The 19,153-nt window shown below is 26.7% G+C and overlaps 2 protein-coding genes across 3 annotated transcripts in view; both read left to right on the forward strand.

Annotated features, from left to right (window-relative positions):
- Window positions 1-7,183, forward strand: part of LOC129963818 (lissencephaly-1 homolog) — a 75,002-nt gene extending 67,819 nt beyond the window's left edge. For both annotated transcript variants that reach the window (XM_056078391.1, XM_056078396.1), the window contains exons 10-13: window positions 866-997; window positions 3,372-3,473; window positions 3,559-3,715; window positions 4,804-7,183. In XM_056078391.1, coding sequence (XP_055934366.1) covers window positions 866-997; window positions 3,372-3,473; window positions 3,559-3,715; window positions 4,804-4,877 — 465 coding nt within the window. In that variant the 3' untranslated portion in view covers window positions 4,878-7,183. The remainder of the gene's footprint in view (window positions 1-865; window positions 998-3,371; window positions 3,474-3,558; window positions 3,716-4,803) is intronic.
- Window positions 7,184-14,672: 7,489 nt separating this feature from the next.
- Window positions 14,673-16,446, forward strand: LOC129980620 (uncharacterized). The gene is made up of 2 exons (XM_056091004.1): window positions 14,673-15,022; window positions 16,245-16,446. The coding sequence occupies exons 1-2, from the start codon at window positions 14,753-14,755 to the stop codon at window positions 16,368-16,370; spliced, it is 396 nt and encodes a 131-aa protein (XP_055946979.1). The 5' UTR covers window positions 14,673-14,752; the 3' UTR covers window positions 16,371-16,446.
- Window positions 16,447-19,153: the final 2,707 nt, after the last annotated feature.

Genomic DNA, 19,153 nt, shown 5'->3' on the forward strand with positions numbered 1-19,153 from the left:
CAGTGTGTATGGTAACTTTGTATTTCCAATCTTTCATTTTTTTTTTTTTTTTTTTTTTTTTTTTGCTGTAGTATCAAAATCAAATGAAATTGAATCATACACATTATTTAATTCAATTCAGCAAAATATATATAGTGGCATGAGCATAGATTTTTAAAATAACTGAAATCACATAACCAAAAGAAAAAGAAAAAAAAGTTCAATGAAATAGCATTGCCAAGACTGGGAAATGGACACCTGGAATTTGAGGGTAATTGTCAGAAGTGAGAATTTATGAATGTATCATGAAGTTTGAATCAGCTGATGAGTAAAAGTGTACTGAATTTAATTTGAACTTCCACAAAGTTAGTAGAACAGATTTTGAGATTAAGTTGCATTTTCAATTTTTTTTATATAATTTTTTTATTGATACGTTTAAAATATCTCATCATTGGATTGTGCAGTGATCATAGATTACTCAAATCAACAAGTTGCTTTCAATTTTATTTATTTGCAGTAGGCAGCTACATGCACAAAATTTATGACTTCATAAATACCAGATTTCAGTACTTACAGTTGTTGTTTAGAAGGTGTTAATACTTCTCTTTTATTTTGAGATTGAATTTTTTTAAAATCAGCATTTTGGAATTAACGACCTTAAATAATCCATTTATGAATGTAGTATTAGAATATGCTATGATATTTGTTTCTTGACTTTTTTCTTTACTTAATGTGCAATTGTTAGAAATATTTTTAATTGCATGGTTATCTGTCCATTTAATTCTTTTAAACATGTCTTTTTATCTTTATTTTATGTGTATTTTTATTTAAATGAAATTCTTCTACATTGTAGAATAATTTATATATTATAATATTTTAATTTTAGACTGTTCGAGTTTGGGTTGTTAGTACTAGAGAATGTAAACTAGAACTAAGAGAACATGATCATGTCGTAGAATGTATAGCTTGGGCACCTGAATCTGCTTATTCTGCTATAAACGATGCTGCTGGAATTGATGTAAGTTCTTTTATACATTTTTAAGATTAGAAATTTTCTTTTTATCATAAGCTATTAGATATAAGTACAGCATTATACTTGTTTAAGTCGGCAGTTTTTAAAAGATGTAAATTTTGGAAACTGAATCACATTTCATTTCATTTATTTTTTGCTTAAACTATAAAATTAAAATATTTCAAAATTACAAGCTGTCCTTCATTCTTTGCTTAACAGAACCTTTCTTTGGTACTTTCTTATTCTAGATATCTAAAGATAAATATTTTCTGCAATTCACACATTTATTTTCTTTATTCATGATTAATATTTCAATTCAAAGTAATTGAAATATTTTTATTTGACTCTTTAAAATTCTTAGCCTGAGAAATAAGATAGCTATTCAGAATAGTATACATACTTGAATAGTTCAATCAATACAAAACAGTATGGGCGTTTTTTTATTTCTTAGTTAAATAATCCAGAAACAAAATTGCATCGAGAAAGGTGATTTAGGAGATATCATTAATACTGAAATTTAATTTCTTGAGTCATAAAAATAGAATGTAATACAAGATTATTAATGTGCATGGAAACAAGTTTTACTTTATTTATTAATTATTTCTCCTCTTATTTCTCTGATTGAAATTTGATTTTTGTGGCATCTGTTTTTGAAATGCTTTGAATTTTAAATCACAGGATTTCTTAACTCGCAACCTATGAATAAATTGAGTTGTAAAAGTTCTTACAATTGTAATTTATTCATTAAAAATAATATAATTGTGCATGATTGGAAGGAACTTAAAATTTTACGGGAATTAATCTGTTCCTAATCAAACTTGTGGCTAGTAGTAGAATTTTTGTTTATTAAGATATACAATTTTGTATAAAATTCACGTATATGTAAATTAATTTGTAACAAAATTTATGATCTTATTATTTTGGTTATTAAATAATATTTTTTGATTTTATGTGCCATTTATTTTATCTATATTTATAAACTAATTTTTTTATATGATGTATGTTTTATCATTCAGAATTATATTGCACTGATAATTTTAGTACATTTTTAAGAACAGTTTGTTTAGAAGCATTTTTCAAAATATGAATACTAATATAGTAATAAATATAATTACTAAATTCTTTTATCAGCTTACAGTCATTTTGAAAGAGATTTTTTTTTTCCTTTCACAATTTAAATGTCTCACATATTTGTACACTTCATCTAATTATTTATTTAAAATTGTAATTTTGTTTTAACTTATAAATGTCTGATTTTGTTTTTAAAAAAATGATTGGAATGTTTATAACTTTGAATAGATTTTGAAAAAAAAAATGCTTTAAAATATTTTAATTTTAGCATTGCTTTTAGCTGAAATATGGTTTGTTGCCAAATGTAACCTTTAAGCTTTAATTAAGAAAAAATTGTCGGTGATATAATTCTGTTATATTAAATACAGCTGAATTTTAAAGCAATTACAAAAGTTACTCCTGAATATAATTTGTAATTTAAATGCAAAAAATAAAATAAAAAATGTATTGCTAAATATTTAAATAAAATCATTCTGAAATAAGAGATGTTTTAAAGTAATATCAAATATGAGTCTATTTTAGTTAAGAAATTAAGTGAACATTTTTGTGAAAGATATTTTTATTAAAGCATAGTCTAGTGCTGCATTTTGTTATAGCAATTAAGAAACTTTCTTTCCCTGCATATAATAGCATATAATTTTTATCTTCACTATTTAATAATTCTTTTATTTTCTATTCTGTTTCTGTTTTTGGAAAAAAGTTTAAATATGGAACTTGGAATATCTTGAAATTCAGATTTAAGTCAGATATTTTCAATAAATCCTAATTTTGTCTAAAGCTAAAATTGCTTAATGTTCAGTTGGCTTAATAAAACTTGCATATGTTGCCACTCGGCAGCTCACACAAATCACTGCCTGCAACGAATATTTTACAATCGAATGTCCAAAAGTAGAGATACATCTAATTTTAAATTCCTTTCTTTTCAGGTAGTAGTTTTTTATTCAGTATTAAGAAATAAAATATGGTATTCTCATGCATGCTGTTGGAATAAAAAAGACATTTAGCCACAATTTCAGTTTATTATTATTATTATTTTCAAAAGCACACTGATTTCAATCTATATATTGTGAAATGACGCAGTATCAATTTCAGTATGTATTTCATTGACCACAGCAACCAATGTTATTTTCATAATATTTTAGAGTAGAAAATTAGATATGTTGCTTAAAGGCATTGTTCAGCATTTCAGGATTACATAAAAACTGAATAGCATATTATAGTGAATAATGTATATGTATTTTTTCATATTATGGGAATTGTCTATTTTGTTGCATTTATCGACTTATATATTGTTTATATTTCATTTTAGAATAAGCATGGTGTTCGCACTGGACCGTTCCTGATTTCTGGATCTCGTGATAAAACTATAAAGCTGTGGGATATTAGTGTTGGCATATGTTTGTTCACTCTAGTAAGTCAGATTTATGATGGGAGTAATTTTAAGAATCCAAACTGATTGAATTTTTCCTTGTGAGCAATTATTTATCTTCTTGTAGGTTGGTCATGATAATTGGGTGAGAGGTGTGAAGTTCCATCCTGGAGGAAAATATATCGTCAGTGCATCTGATGATAAGACCTTGCGTGTTTGGGATGTGAAAAATAAGCGCTGCTGCAAAACGATTGAAGCACATGCGCACTTCTGCACGTCAGTAGGTAAGTGAAAATACAAGGATTTATTCTGTTCAACTTGTTTTTTTTTAGCTTTGAATATGTTTTATTAGAAGAAAAAACATAATTATTGTCTTTATTGCTACTGTATTGAGAAATACAGAAGCATTACAGTGATTACAAATATCTAAAATAAGACTAGAATTTAGTTGATAATTATAGTTTGAGGCACGGCAGAATGTATTTTTATCATATCGCTAAGATAAAATTTGAAACGTAATTTTTTTTAAGAACATTTTACAATTATGTAATTGAAGCAAATTAATGTTTGCCTCACTATACAAATTATAGTATATTTGTACAAAAAGTTCTGCACAATCAACCATTTGATTTATTCCATTCATTTTGAAAAGTAATAAATCTTTCCAATGAACATCAGATAGCTTATTAATGATTATATTACTATTATGGCTGAACTACTGATTGCCTTATATTTCTGAAATATGTATATTATGTACAAAAAGAGTAATGTATTTTAAAATTTTCTTCTCAAAGATATTAAATACTATTTTTGTTAGAAAATACTCTTTCCTTAAGTCATAAGTGTTTGTTGTTAAAATTTTTGAAAGTTGTATTACATGAAATCTATGTTCATTTTGGTTTGCTAATTGCTTTTGTAAACTTGTAATTTTTTTTTATATTAATGATTTTAATTTGCACATGACCTCATGCAAATAATGATAGCAAGAATATTTGCATGCGATTTTCATCTCTACTAATTTAATTAATAGATGCACCATTTTCAACTCTTAATTATGTCATCATGTTTTCAAAAAGTAATCGAATTTTAATAAAATATATCCACATTATTTTCAGCAATATTTATTATGTTTACAAAGACAAAAGTTTGAATAACTTTAAAGAATGGATTATTACACTTTTGTTTTGCAATTTACTTTAAATTTTTGTTGGAAACAGAATTAAAGAAAATTTTAGTCAATTAGTGCATTATGATTGAATTTTCTTTCAGTGAATTTAGCTGCAAAATCATGTAATTTATTAATATCGGAAAATTTATTTGCTGTGTGATGTTGTCATTCTTTCTGATATGATTGTTGAAATTTGTTTTTCAGATTTCCACCACTGTGCTCCATTTGTAATCACTGGAAGTGTTGATCAGACTGTGAAGGTGTGGGAGTGTCGCTAATGCTGCTGTGTGCATACTGGTACTTTCTATTAGCCAAAAAAATGTCATACATTTTTACAGCCGTAGCTGTCCACAACTGAAATTAATCCTAATATAGCTAAATTATTATGTTATTTTATTTTTTTAATTTCAGTGATGAATGTAAAACTTGTCTTTAAATGATATTAAATTCAGGAAACTGCTTCTTATTCATTGGATGTTGAAATGACACTTCATTCACTTGACTTCTTGAATTTTTTTTCCCCCCAGTAATCAAACATGGCACCTGTGGAGTATTTTCATACAATGCTTACGATACTTTGATCAATTGGACTATTCCTTTTGCTTCCCCTCTATGCAATGAATTAGGGATGCAGTTATATCAAAGTACCGTCATTCCCTACATTATTTCTGTCAGCTATTGAAACCTCTTGCTTTTGGCTGTAATCAAAAGTTCCAAGAGTTGATGCCTTCATTTGGTATTAAAATGAAGTGCATTCTGTAATCTGTTAAACGATGTGTGTATAGTATGCTTCCACCACTGTTATGCATAATCTCGTGTGATCCATGTATAGTAAGTGATCGTGCTGGTGTTTTCTCCCGAGCTAGTTTATAAGCTTTGGTTCAAGTGTCAACAAAATTTTTAGGTAATTGTACAAAATGACTGATTTTTGATTGGATGACAATATAATAAAAATGCAAATGCAGTTGAATCAAGTTACAATTGTCCTATTTTTTAATTTTTTTTTTTTCCCTTGCTTGGGATTTGATTATAAACAAAATGTAAATTAAGGATTTCTTGCCAATGGCTCATAATTTGTGTGTGTGTGTGTATCTTTTTTTCTTTCAAAATAGCATGCAAAATTTTTATTTTTCTCAAGGATAGCTTTTTCCTAGGTTTTGTAAAATTAAGATAGTTAATCACATGTAATTTATGTTTGTGTGGCCTAATTTAATGAGATCTGTTGTTTAAACTCACTGATTTTTATTGTGTAGAATAAAATATTTATGACTGTTGTACATATAATTTCATTTTATCAGATGAAATAAAGGCTTTTGTCAGTTGTAGAAAGTACTGTGATATGGGCTTGATTTTTAATAATAATTATTTTTTTTATCTTCTAATGCTTGCTTTCTGTGTTTAAAAAAATGTTCTTGTTGATAGATAATTTTTATCACAAATTTTGCTGTCTATTGTAGACACTTAAAGCTTTAACTTGCATCATCGTGATTTATTTTTGATTATTTTTCAAAATTGCAAATATAAGAAATTAATTCTACTTATTCGTGTGGATCTATTAAGTATGAATGTAATGTATAAATTCAAGAGTTGTAATTGTTATTTTTCTTCAACTTTTCTTAATTTATAAATGATTTTTTTTGTGAAATGCATAAGTGCATGATATCTTACCACCTCATGTTGTGCAATTACTTCATACAGCATTTGTGTTTTGCAGTGCTTTTTCTATTAAATACTAATTAAATATGTATGATATATATTTCATGAGACAGTATTGGAAAAATGTCCAACATTCATTCTTAACTTGTACCCATTTCATTGCAAAACCTGAGTAGTATTGAATAATATTAAGTAATTCTGCTGTAAAGTAATTAATGTAAATTAACTTCTGCACAAAAGAAGTCAGATCATGTTTTGTTTTGTAAAATTTCTAATTGCACGTATGACTTCAAAAAAAAAAAAAATGACAGTAATGGATGTTCGTTAGCAAAACTTAATTCCTCTTGCATAAACTTGAGGTCTCTTATCTCATTCATAACTGATAGTTATATCATCAGCTGCACATTATAGAACCATTCGAGGATTAGTACTGAAACCTTTAAATGAATGAAATTTCATATCGCAGAAACATCTTGTCTTAAAAGCAGCAAATAATGTTTTGCCTTAGAAGATTAATGATTATTTCTCCAAAGTTCTAGCTTTGTGTAGGAAAAAAAAAAATAATAATAGTGTAGTTTTTAAAGTGATTCCATTTGTACATATAATAATGCTTGATTGTGATTTAAGAAGATTCATTTTTCAAAAGTATTGAAGCTGAATATATATATATGAAGTATTTCTAGATAGCTGCTTAAAATTTGGCGGAATTGGAAAAAATAACTACTGTTGACACTTGCAGCAGTGTAAGTTTTTGATGCTTGCACTTGAAGATTCTGAAGATTTGATAACTATACAAAATACTGCAATTGAATAATGCAAAATTGTACATAATTGTGGCTGATAGGCCAATGCACTTTTAAAAATAACACCTGCATTGTGCAACTTTTGTGTTTATATTGGCTTAATAAACTGTATTGTCATGACTGTATTATATGTCTTGATTTATTATAAATCACATATGACTGTTATTAATTACACAACAAGATACTTTTTTCCTACGTAAAGTCAATCATTCATGATTCTTGAATATCCAAACAATCCTAAATTCTATTGCACTTTTTTAAATCGTAGTGAATGTGGCTGGGTGGAGGCGACTTGGGGTGAAACTGGCATTGAATGTTCCTGAATGACTGACCTAAATGGATAGGATAAAGGAAAAATAGAATGATCACCACTGCAGTGGCATGGCATAGAATTTTTAACTCTTTTATGTCATTTAATTCTTTGTACCAAGTATTTTACAGTACCAAAATATTTATTTATCTAAAAGGTAATAAAATTGATTATTCAGAATGTATATCGAAATTAAGATCTTGAATGCTATAAAAATGAATATATATTTAAATCTTGAATGCTATAAAAATGAATATATATTTAAATCTTGAATGCTATATTATTAAAGAATATAAAAAGCAATTTAGGCTGTGCATGTGATCCATGATAAGCAATTGAGAATAAAATTTGAGTGCAGAAATGACTGGATAAATATTTATGGTGCATGGAAAATTTTGTTTTTGTAATGGATGCAATGAATTATTTATTTTTATATTGCTTTTAAGTAATTAAGTTAGTTAAAAAATGTCACAGATTTTTCTTAAAATGGATTTATAAAAAAGCATGCTTTTTTTTTCTCAACAGAATGTGCTCAAATTTAATCTTATATTTAAATATTTAATCTTTTTTTTTTTAAACTAAAAAAGATGATTTTATTCGAAAAACCAACTGCACTCGTGTCATCTGTATACAGCTAAAAGTGATCTATCAAAAGAAAAGGAAAATTACACTTATAGATGTATTGTCAGTATGCCATATTCTGCATGTACATTGATATGCACATTTTTTTTTAATTACAAAAGTGATATCTTGTTACAATAAGTACACATTTACAGATTTTTCTTTTAACTTGAGCATTTTTACCTGTGTGCTGAATGAATGCAAGAAATAAAATGTTGCAAGAAGAAATTCAATGTTATCTGAATGACTGAGACTTGACTTCTTCAAATTCATATTAAAAGTGACTGTACATATTATTTTTTTTAAGTAGGACAAGGGTCTAATATGTGCACTGAATAATTTAGTCAAATCAAAACTGGTTGCCCTTTCTGGCTGCTGTCTCTGCACAAATATACACTTTGTGTGTATGTGTGTACACATAAGAATAAAACACTAGAGTCCTTAATTGTAGCACACAATTGGTGGAAAGTCACTATTTCAAACAGATTAAAATATTTTTCCTGGAAAACAAAGTTATGAATATAAAGAAACAGATGCTCTGGATTGCATCAAAAGTATAAGCAGAGTCGATGAAGATCAAATTCTTTTCAGATTCCAAATTATAGGACGATTTCAGAATGTTTACAAAATATTTTTTTTTTATTGCCTTGACAGAATTTTTTTAGGAGTTACATTAATTTCATTGTTTTAAAACTATTAATAAAGATTAAGCATTTTATTCTTTCCAGTAAAAATTGGCAGAAATAACTCAACAAAATAAACCAGCATGAAAACATCAGTAACATGAAAAATTACATCTTGTCCATTATTACCATCAAGATTCACTAGCCAACATTTTTTAATACCCATTGAAACAATTTCATCATGAAAAGTTCATGTTATATAGTTTGTTTATACACTAGAAGGAAAGGGGGGGGGGATCATTTTATCAGTTTAGTACTTGCCATGTGGCTATATATCTTGACCATTTCAAGTAATATCATTTTATAGAAATCTATTAAATTTCGTTTGTTATTTTCAGTGTTTCACTTCATTTAATTAAGTAAAATTATTAATTTTTTGTATACACAAATTTTTTTATCATTTTGAAATATTTTTATCTTTGTGCAATCAAATAGGGTTTTTTTTTTTTTTGATAATATTATCCAATTTTTCAAGTAATGCAAATGAGTTGGAGTTAATAATTTTTTTAAAATTATTATTTGCAATAGTGTTGTTTAAGATGATTATTAATGAAAAGGAAATTTTTGTATAGAGTGAGTTGTGTAGTAAATTAAAAAGAAGTTTTGCAGAAATTGCAATTTTTCAAAATTTAAAATAACCATATGAGATGAAGAATATGTTTATATTTTTTGAATGAGTACATACTCAAGTTGTGCAGTGTCATTAATTGGTGCCTTTTTTCTCAAATTAATTTATTAATTAAAAACCTTATTGAAGCATTCTCATTTGCCTCAAAAACTGGTGTAATTGAGAATGTGTGATGTCACTTGTGATCACTAACAAAGTGATTTGAAAATAAGTTTGAAATGATATGAAGCTACTGCATTTTGTCACGAATATATTGTATTATCTGTTCCCAACTGCTCCATTGTTTTTTTTTAGTTGGGGAAGGAGGGGATCTGTTTCATGGGATTTTGCTTGCAAACTATTAATTATCTTTAATACCAACAGTTTTGGCTAATTTATAATGATTCTGTCTCCAATTTTGCAAGGAAATAAATTTTTATACAAGCAGAAATTAATGAATTTTATAAGTCCTGTGAAAAAAAATGTCTATAACACAGAAACGCATATTAAAATTAGTAGAAACTCAAAGTTCAATTTAGTAGTAAAAAATAGAACAAATACAAACAGTTGAATACTGGATTCACCTTCTCCACTACATTATTTCGAGCAGAACATTTAATATACCTATTCAATTTTTTAAAACCATTTACACTACTTGAAAAAAGAAGAAAAAAAAATCACTATCAGGAAAAGCTTACTTCTTTGAATTTGGGCACTTTAACCCTTTGCTCTCCTGTTTGTTTAGTCTGACTTGACATTCTGAAGGAAGCATCGTTCTCACATTCTCGTCAGATAATGATTATTATAAACGGCTTATAATAGCAAAAAATTTGCATTCATTTTTATTGTAATAAACCTATAATTATTTTTCAACTTCTTAAGCATTAAAAAGAATTATTAATTCAAATACATATAATTATGCATCTTATTATTTTTCAGAGTGCAAAAAGTTAATCGATTGTGGGAAATTGAAATTGATTATTTATTACCAAAAGACTTCGTTTTACCTAAATTGATGCTTTTCAAACTTGCGACATCTAGTTCTCTATTATCTCAGCTTAGCAGATATGTGAACAATAGATTTTTTTAAAAGAACTGATCAAAATGCGCATCTTTGTGGGAAAATTCAGTTATGGATGATTCGAACTAAATTAATTCCTCCGTCTCCACGGTCTTTCTGCCTTATAGAAAAGAATCAAAAGCATCATTTTCCGATTCTTCGTCATTCATTTTTTTTCCCCTTCTTTTTCTTTTTCCATACCTGATACTTCTTTTCGAATCATTAATTTCAACTACTATACGTGAAAAATAAAATATATTCAGAGTAGTTACAATTAAAGTGCGTTTGAAGGACTCTAGAAGAAAAACTATTTGGAGTATGCCATACTACACAATGTGTCGCAAAAGTTTACAAAATGAATAAATCATTAAAATATATTAAATCAGTGTAATGTGCCACATATTCATATACAATTTTGTACCGATAAAAGTTGACTTGAAAGTATTGAAAATTATTATTAACAAAATTAACGCTGTCTCAGAAGTTTAGACAAAAGTAAAGTGAAACTGAAATAAACCATAGTTAAAACCCTACTGGCCATTCATTCTTGTTATTAGTTCTTAAGTATGTGTTTCCAGTAAAAGAAATTAAATCTTCATGGTTTGGGTTCGATTTCATAGCATATTTTCTCTTGAGTTCATTTACAGAATGTCATTATCTACTATTGTTGTAAACCTTGAGACACAAGATGCTCCAAAGATTCTCCATTTGGTTAAGATCTTGCCAGGCGAGAACTTTTATATTCCGGGAATTAAGCCGGACTTTTTTGCTGTTTGCAATGTAAATCGACCTCACTGAAATAAATGAGCACGGCCTCACTGAAATTCATATTGAGGACCATTTAAAAGCTCAGTAAATGACAGCAGATTATCTTCCAATGGTTTAGTTAAATATTGTCATGTTTGGGACAACTGATAAAGCGCAGAGATACTTGCCCATGCAAAAAAAAAAAAAAAAAACGTTATTATCCAAACCATCACGGAAATATCCTATTATGTACAACTAAAAATCAATAATAAGATTTAAGAAAAAAAATTTTTTTTTCGACGTCCGTACAAAGCCCAAGGACCTGCCTCATTAAGATTATTTCCCCCTTTCGCTAAATATCATCGATGTCATTCAGTTTATATGACATACGATTTGATTTCAAAGCCATAACAGTTTTTGAGACTTACGATATGATAAGGCTTTATTTTTCATTTTGCAATGAACTATTATTGATGCTTTCGAATTTCATTTACGAATCATATTTTAATATCTAGAGTTAATTCCGATAACTTGAATTTCACAAACACTCATTTGTTGCGTATTCTTCCAGTATGGATTTGGTGATCATCCTGTTTCTTCATCACACCAGCTTCCCAGATATGCATTTTGCTTTATATATGCATGCACTAAATAAAACTCGATATATAGATTTTTTGATCGATTAATAATAACCGAAATTTCCAAAATGAGCTTATTTGAGCAGCTTTCAAGTGCAAATTTTCATAACCTCATTCATTTACATTTATATCACTCACGGCATTTCGACTAACATGTTCTCTTTTTAATTTGAATTTGATAACAAAAATTTATAGAAAGTCCCAATAATTTTAAAACATTTGCAATCAGCAAATTCATATTTTTTTTCATCCAAAAGTTAGTAATAAAGCAAATAAAACAACAGTCTTTTGATATCTGTTTGATGGTTGCAATTGCATTTTAAAAGAATTTTTGGATATATTTAAAGGCTTTTATGATTCTGCTATCAAAATTCTAAATTTTAAAGCTGAACGTATCAAAGCACACATTTCTAAATTTTGCACTGCAGCAGGCATTTTTAGTTTAGTCATGTTAATCAATTTCTGCTTGGTGGTTAATAATGCTTCAAATTGGAGAAATAAATTTTTGGCTACGAAAATTGGCGGAATTGGTTCAATCGTTAAAGTTATGCCAAAGTTTTATTTTGGCATATATCTTGAAATGGAGAACAACAGGATGGCCGACCATTTATGAGTATTTAGATGTCGTCAAAAATTTTTGAAATATGCATAAAGGTTGTGGCTGGGGAGCTCTACCAGCGAGTTTTCTTCTCAGAAAATGATCAAAACATACAGTGTTTTTTCGATTTCTTTCTAAAATGGAGGATGGATAAGAACAAGCAAAACCATTGCATAAGATTTCATATGAAATAAAAGTTAGAGATATCGGATCAGTGATTGGAATTATATAACTGTTTGGCTGCTTTTCGTTATTATTTTAAATATTTAAATGTAATTACAAAGCTAAGTCTAGTAATAAATTTGGCGAATTATCGAAAAAAATCACGTTTGGCGATGATGTAATGATTTGAGTCTAACTACTTATTACCATATAATATTTGCAATCAAATTATTCACTTTAGAAAATCTCTTTTAAAAAATAATTAAAGTATAGAAAATTATTATAGAAGCATGCATATATTTCATTGAAATCATAAATAAAAAAATGTATAGTACTTTAATATTTTTTTTAATTAATGGAAGGAAATTAAGGAATAATTAAGAGAAACTTTAAATTATTGAAGAATAGTAAATAAAATATGTTGTAAGATTAATCTCACTGAAAGTAGATTCATCTTAGAAACGTCAGTGAATCACATGATCAGAACAGCCAATCATGTTCAAGATGGCATATATGGAATCGGAAAAATGTAGCCGCTTGTCATTTTATATTCCCCTCGAAAAATAGGAAGACAACATTGTGAAACATTAAGGTATGTGCCCACCTTCGGAGACTTCTTTTTTTTAATATTTAAATTTTCAATAAACAAAAGGTGTTTTTTTATATTTAAAATGGGGTATAAAACTTTAAATTTAAATGAAATTATTATTAATTTTTGAAATATTGGTAAATTTTAGTGAAAAATTACACTTAAAGTAAATCTTCTACTAAAAATTCAAATAGATATATTTCAATAATATTTATGCACTAAGTAAATAACACCCTTATCTGTGTTATCAACTAAAAGATTCGCAAAATTTTAAAAAGTTTTTGAACTATTTGAAATTTTGTGTCAAAATTCATTAAAAAAAAACATATTTTTTCACAAAAAAGCAATAAAATTTTTAAAAAATGATGATGGAAATTAGATATTAGTTCATAGTACAGATAAAATATATTTAAACATTTTCACAAAATTTCAAATCAATTTCTTAAAAAGATGCGTTTCGGTGATGTTTAGCGTAAAGCAAAATATTGAAAAACGCAATTTTTCAGAAAACAAATTTAAAGATTTTATTGCATCATAAAAAATTTTTTACTCCTTTTTTTATTCTTAAAATTCACCATATTTATAGGTCAAAACCTCTTTGACTTTTTTAACTAATTTTGATTTTTTTTTTCAGCTTTCAACTTTTTTCTGGTCAGTTTAGTGGAGGGCATGATTGACGTTTCGATTTCTTAATGCGCTCATCATCGCTTCCCATATAGATTTTTAAAGTCAGAGGATTAATTGGAATTTCCAAATGTTTAAAAATAGGTAATAGTCCTATATAGCCAGAATTAAACAATACGGCTGCCACAAATGCACTTAAAAACAAAGTTTCTTTTCCACAAAATGTTCTTTAGGTAATATTGACCACAAGATGTTGTTAAAACTTTCATTATTGTTCTGTGTCATACCATGCAAGCATTTTTTTAATAACTCTCTATCACAGAATTCTAAATCTGTTGATTTTACCACTTTCATGACAGAACTAGGAAGACCTAGTGATTTTTCCTGAATATTCTGTTCTGTTGCTCATAGCTTGCTGATATCGATACCAGCTGTCACTCTCTTCTGGACACTGCCTATGCATTCAGTTTCTACTGCTAGAACAGCAATAAAAAAAAGCAGCTATAACAGCAGATTGCATTTTTCCAATATCTCCAACATTACTACGGATAACAATCCCATAGTAATTTTGAAATTTATCGATAAATTTATCAGCTAATTTTTCTTTTCCACCGAGTCCTTTGGTCTTCTTTTTTAATTTCCTAAATCGTACTGATTGACCCTACTTTTTTTTGAACGTGCCCTATACATTCAAGTTTTGTAACTGTATCTTTTCCTTAGACATCCTTTACTTTCAGAAATGCCTTACGGCCGTATTCACCAACCGTTGTTAAACATCGGCTGATGATTAAACGCTGTTCAGCAGTCAAATCGGTATTCACCACACCAAACCCGTTGTCAATTTCCCCCTGTTTTCCCCCATTTTTTGATTCATGGACTTCCGATGATCACATTTGATCAACGGTTTTCCGCATGCGCAGTTCTCAAGAAGGACAACTGTTACATTAGTTTTCAAACAAACATGGACGATTTAGATACATTGGAACTATTGCAGTTGATATCAGATAGGAGGTGAATAATTTACACTGACAGAGTTTCTGATTTGGATTTGTTAGATGAATGTGATTTTGTTTCCAATGCATTTTATCTTTGAGAAGGAGAAATTAAGCATCAATATTTTACGAAACAGTGCTGTAACTACTGAAGAGAAATTGTGTATTGCCTTACGTTTTTTTGCTTCAGGAAGTCATCAACAAATAATTGGTGATTTCAATCAAACTATCCAGTCATCATGTTGCCGGGCTATAAATGAAGTATCTAGATGTATAGCTGAAATGAGGCCAAGATTCATTTACCTACCAAATAATGAATCTGAGCGACTTGAGGTATGTTTACATTTATCCCTTTTACATCGTTCATATGGGAATCCCTTTTTATTGTTATTATATCCGAGTTGATTTTTGATTATTATTTTCTGGAATTAAAATTAGAATCTGTCATTTGTATAATTCCGTGAACATTCAAATTTTTGAAGCAAAGGAATTATAATTAAAAGAATTTTCTAAACTTATTAATACCTTTTAGAAAACTCATCAAGTTTAGTACGATTATACTGTTTTTTGTCAATACTGTTTTACAGTTTTTTGTTCCTTAAAATACTTCCATTAAAAACATTTTATTGCATATTTTCTATCTGGTTAATCTAATGACTTGCTAATAAAATAAGTTATTTCATATCTATACATATTCATATCATTTGTGTAGTCTTATAGTTTTTTTAATTATGTTATTATGGCAATATAAGTTATTAAAAATTGATAATGTATGTATGTAATATTTTTTCAAATCATTTTTAATTAACTTTTAATATTACTTTTATAACTAGAATTCATCTGTAACAGTTTTTGCATTTGTTATGCTATAAGAAAATTTTCCCATTCTTTACATAGACAGTGTACATGTTAATCAATTTTAACCTTGCTCCTTTTATTTTTCAATTTTGTAAATCTGTAAAAATATAATAAAGAATTCAAGTATTAAAGATTATTTGCAATATAAACTTAACATTTTAATTATACTTTATTCCATATTGAAAAATCTTATTCTTCTACCCCTACCATTATACCACTGTATATCAAAGATTACGGCAGATTTTTGTATGAATAAAGCAAGAAGGGTTTTTGAGAAACAACCACCTAAATAATAAATATGTTTTCGTTGAACAAATAATATTTTAAGATTAGGAAAAAAAATATTCTTTCTGTAGAATATTTTCCAAAGTTATCTGCAATCACTTACAAATATTTTAGAATGCACATTTCTAGTGATTGAGAATAGAATATCTTATGTCTTTTTTTTATATATATAAAAAAGTTTTTTAAAAAGTACTGTATAAATGAATTCTAAATTTAGTTACAAAAAATGGAATTTTTGTCTTATATCAAATATTATAATATTTAAAAAATTTAATATTATAATCAAATAAATTATAATATTTGTGTTTATACTATCAATTTTTAAGTATGTCATGTAAGTATTATTGTTAAATTAGCAATTTTTTTCATTAGTTATTTATAATATAATTAATTCTTATTTCACATTTCTCAGATTAAAGACTTGCAAAGATATGGAAGAAATAAGGAACAGCCTTTTCCTCCTGAAAAAAAAAAAAAAAAGAAAGAAAGAAAGAAAGAAAAGCAACAAACAAAAAAATCTTTTTCATCTGTCTGGTGATGATTATACAGGATTGCTTTTTGTATTTTTGAAACTTTCCTGTATGACTCATTTCCATGATTGTACACTGTTTTCACATGGGTATATAAGTTTTTTTTTTTATGTTATTATTTATTTTATAGAAAAAGAATTATTGCAGTTTTTATTATGATTAATAATTAGAAATTTAAAGAAATTACTTTTGTTACTTATAAATTGTGTGATATAATAATGTGCTTAGTTACTCAATATAGCTAATCTCTTTTACAATATCAGTTTACTTCAGCTTTAATCTTCAACAATGTGTATAAAATTAACATTTTTTAAAGAAATCAAATTTTGACCTTTGTTATCTGCTGAAAATGATTACCAATTTTTATTAATGTTTTTCTTCTCATTACATAACAAATTTTAACATTATTTCTAATGTATTCTCTACCTGATTATTTTTTGAATTTATCTGTATAGAAATGACTAAATAATTCCTTATTCCCATCTTTGAAAATCAAATATATTTTTAATTTGATGTTGTTCTTTTTATGATTTATAGAAAATGACATGCATGTATGACTCATATCAGTGTAGTTATTTTTTAGTGGTTTTATGTGCTCATTATCTTATTACAATATGTATATGTATTAGAGAAATAAAAAGACACATATAGAAGAATTTTGTATTAAGAATCAGCATTAATGTTGCACCTCTATTGACACTTTCTTGTAATTCTTGTAGAAGAATTTTGAATTAATAATCAGCATGAATGTTATATTTTAAAGTACCTTTAATGGAACTTTGTTTTAATGCTTGTAGAAGCTGTAACTTCTCTGTCAGAATTTTCTTTTGTAATTCATATATGTTACTTTTCGAGTCAAATTTGAATAAAATAGATTTTTGTATACAGAAGTCCTTTTTTAATTTTGCATATTTTAAGACATTCTGAGAAGTGTGTGAAAAACAAAGAAAATAGATTAATTGTGATTTGAAAATTTTGGAATTTGAAAAACAAGTATAGATAATAACTTATCCGAGTTAATTCAAATTTCTACAAATTATGATGCAAATATAAAATTTTAAAAAAGAGGTTTTTATTTTAAAAATTCAACTTAATTTAACTGACAGTTTAATGTAACCTATTAGAATAATATTTAAGATGATTTCAAGAAAAAAAATTTTGTGAAAAATTCTTTTACTTTTTTGAAACATTTCAATTTGGATCATCTTTCATCAAATTTAAATATAGAAAGAGATTCCTTGTTTAAATACACAAGATCCTGAGTTGAAAAATTTGACAGTTAAACAAATGAAATTATGCTGACTTAACAGTATTTAGTTAGATGTTGTGCTCATAGGTTTATGATTTCAGGAAGTAATGATTGTCATGAAGATATGAATAATTAAAAACATCGTTGGAAATTAATATAATAAAGTGACAGATATTATTCAAGTATGAGTAGAAACTAAATGTTAAAATATCAAAAAATTAATAACTTTTTTGGTACAAAATCCTGGGAATAAAAAAAATAAATAAAAAAAAGGCAAAAACTTGTTGAAACAAATGGAATTTCACATTTACTTGAAAGAATTAAAATATCATTACTAGTTTCTGACAGGCTAATCAAGTTAAACTGTGTTGCTTTTTGATTAAGTTTGAATCATCAAGCAGAAAGTGTTAAAAAATTTATTGTTGGTTGTTGATGTTTTTCCACTCAATTTATTTGTACAAAAGTGAGTGGTGAGTGCTTATGATGTGCAAATTAATCATTTCTTTTATTCAAGGATAGCAATTCTAAAATAAGTATGGTTGTCATCAATATTTATATTATTTTTATGCAGATTTGTAATGGCAAGATTGTGAAGTACATGTTGTCAAACTGACAATTAACTCATTCAAATTTAAAGAGTTGTTAAATTCATTGTTTATAAAAAGTTTTAGATATGAGATACAAATGAGCTAATTCACTTCCACAATAATAAAATATTATAAAAAATTATTGCATGAATATTTATTTTGGCAAAAAAGGCTCTTGTTTTTCATAAGAATTCTTCAATATTCATATACAATTTTCACTGACTTTTGTTTATAATTTGAATTTTCTGATTTGCAGCATATATTCTGAATGTATATATTCTTCTTATATGTATATATTCTGACATTTATAACAATAAATTTATATCTTTTTTAACAAAATATATGTAAAAATTTAATATTCTGATAGTTAATAAAAGAAAATTTTTCCATATTTGCTTTTCGATGGAAATAAAAGCATACCACAGAATAAGTATTTTTTACTTTTATTCCGCTTTGAGGGAAAAAAATTATCTCAATCACTACTGAATATGTAGACAGCTAATACATATTTAAATATTGACACCAAAAACAATCTTAGTATTTTTTTTTAAATATAATATATTGTGGAAGTTTAAAACCTATTTGTTTAAAAATAAATGCTGAAAGTCTAATAACAATCTTAAAGAGAAGTTTGTAATATATGCTATAAACTTCATGCAAACAATTATATGGGATTTCCAGAGATATCATTGCAATTTAAATAACCTTTGGAAATTGAAATATTTTGTGTAAATGAAAATTACTTACTAATATGAAAGTCATAATACTTGTAAGCAAGATTTTATACACTACATTTTCTCCTCTTTTATTATATTAAAAATACAGGATACTACAATTTTTGTTAAATTCATTGTTTAGAAGAAACTTCAATGAACTCCTCACTTGCGAAATCAGTTTGCAGCAGTTTGTTATTTCTATTGTTTATGTATATACTCTATAATTATATAAAAAAATG

Source organism: Argiope bruennichi, chromosome 1 (assembly GCF_947563725.1).
Source record: "Argiope bruennichi chromosome 1, qqArgBrue1.1, whole genome shotgun sequence".
Lineage (NCBI taxonomy): Eukaryota > Metazoa > Arthropoda > Arachnida > Araneae > Araneidae > Argiope > Argiope bruennichi.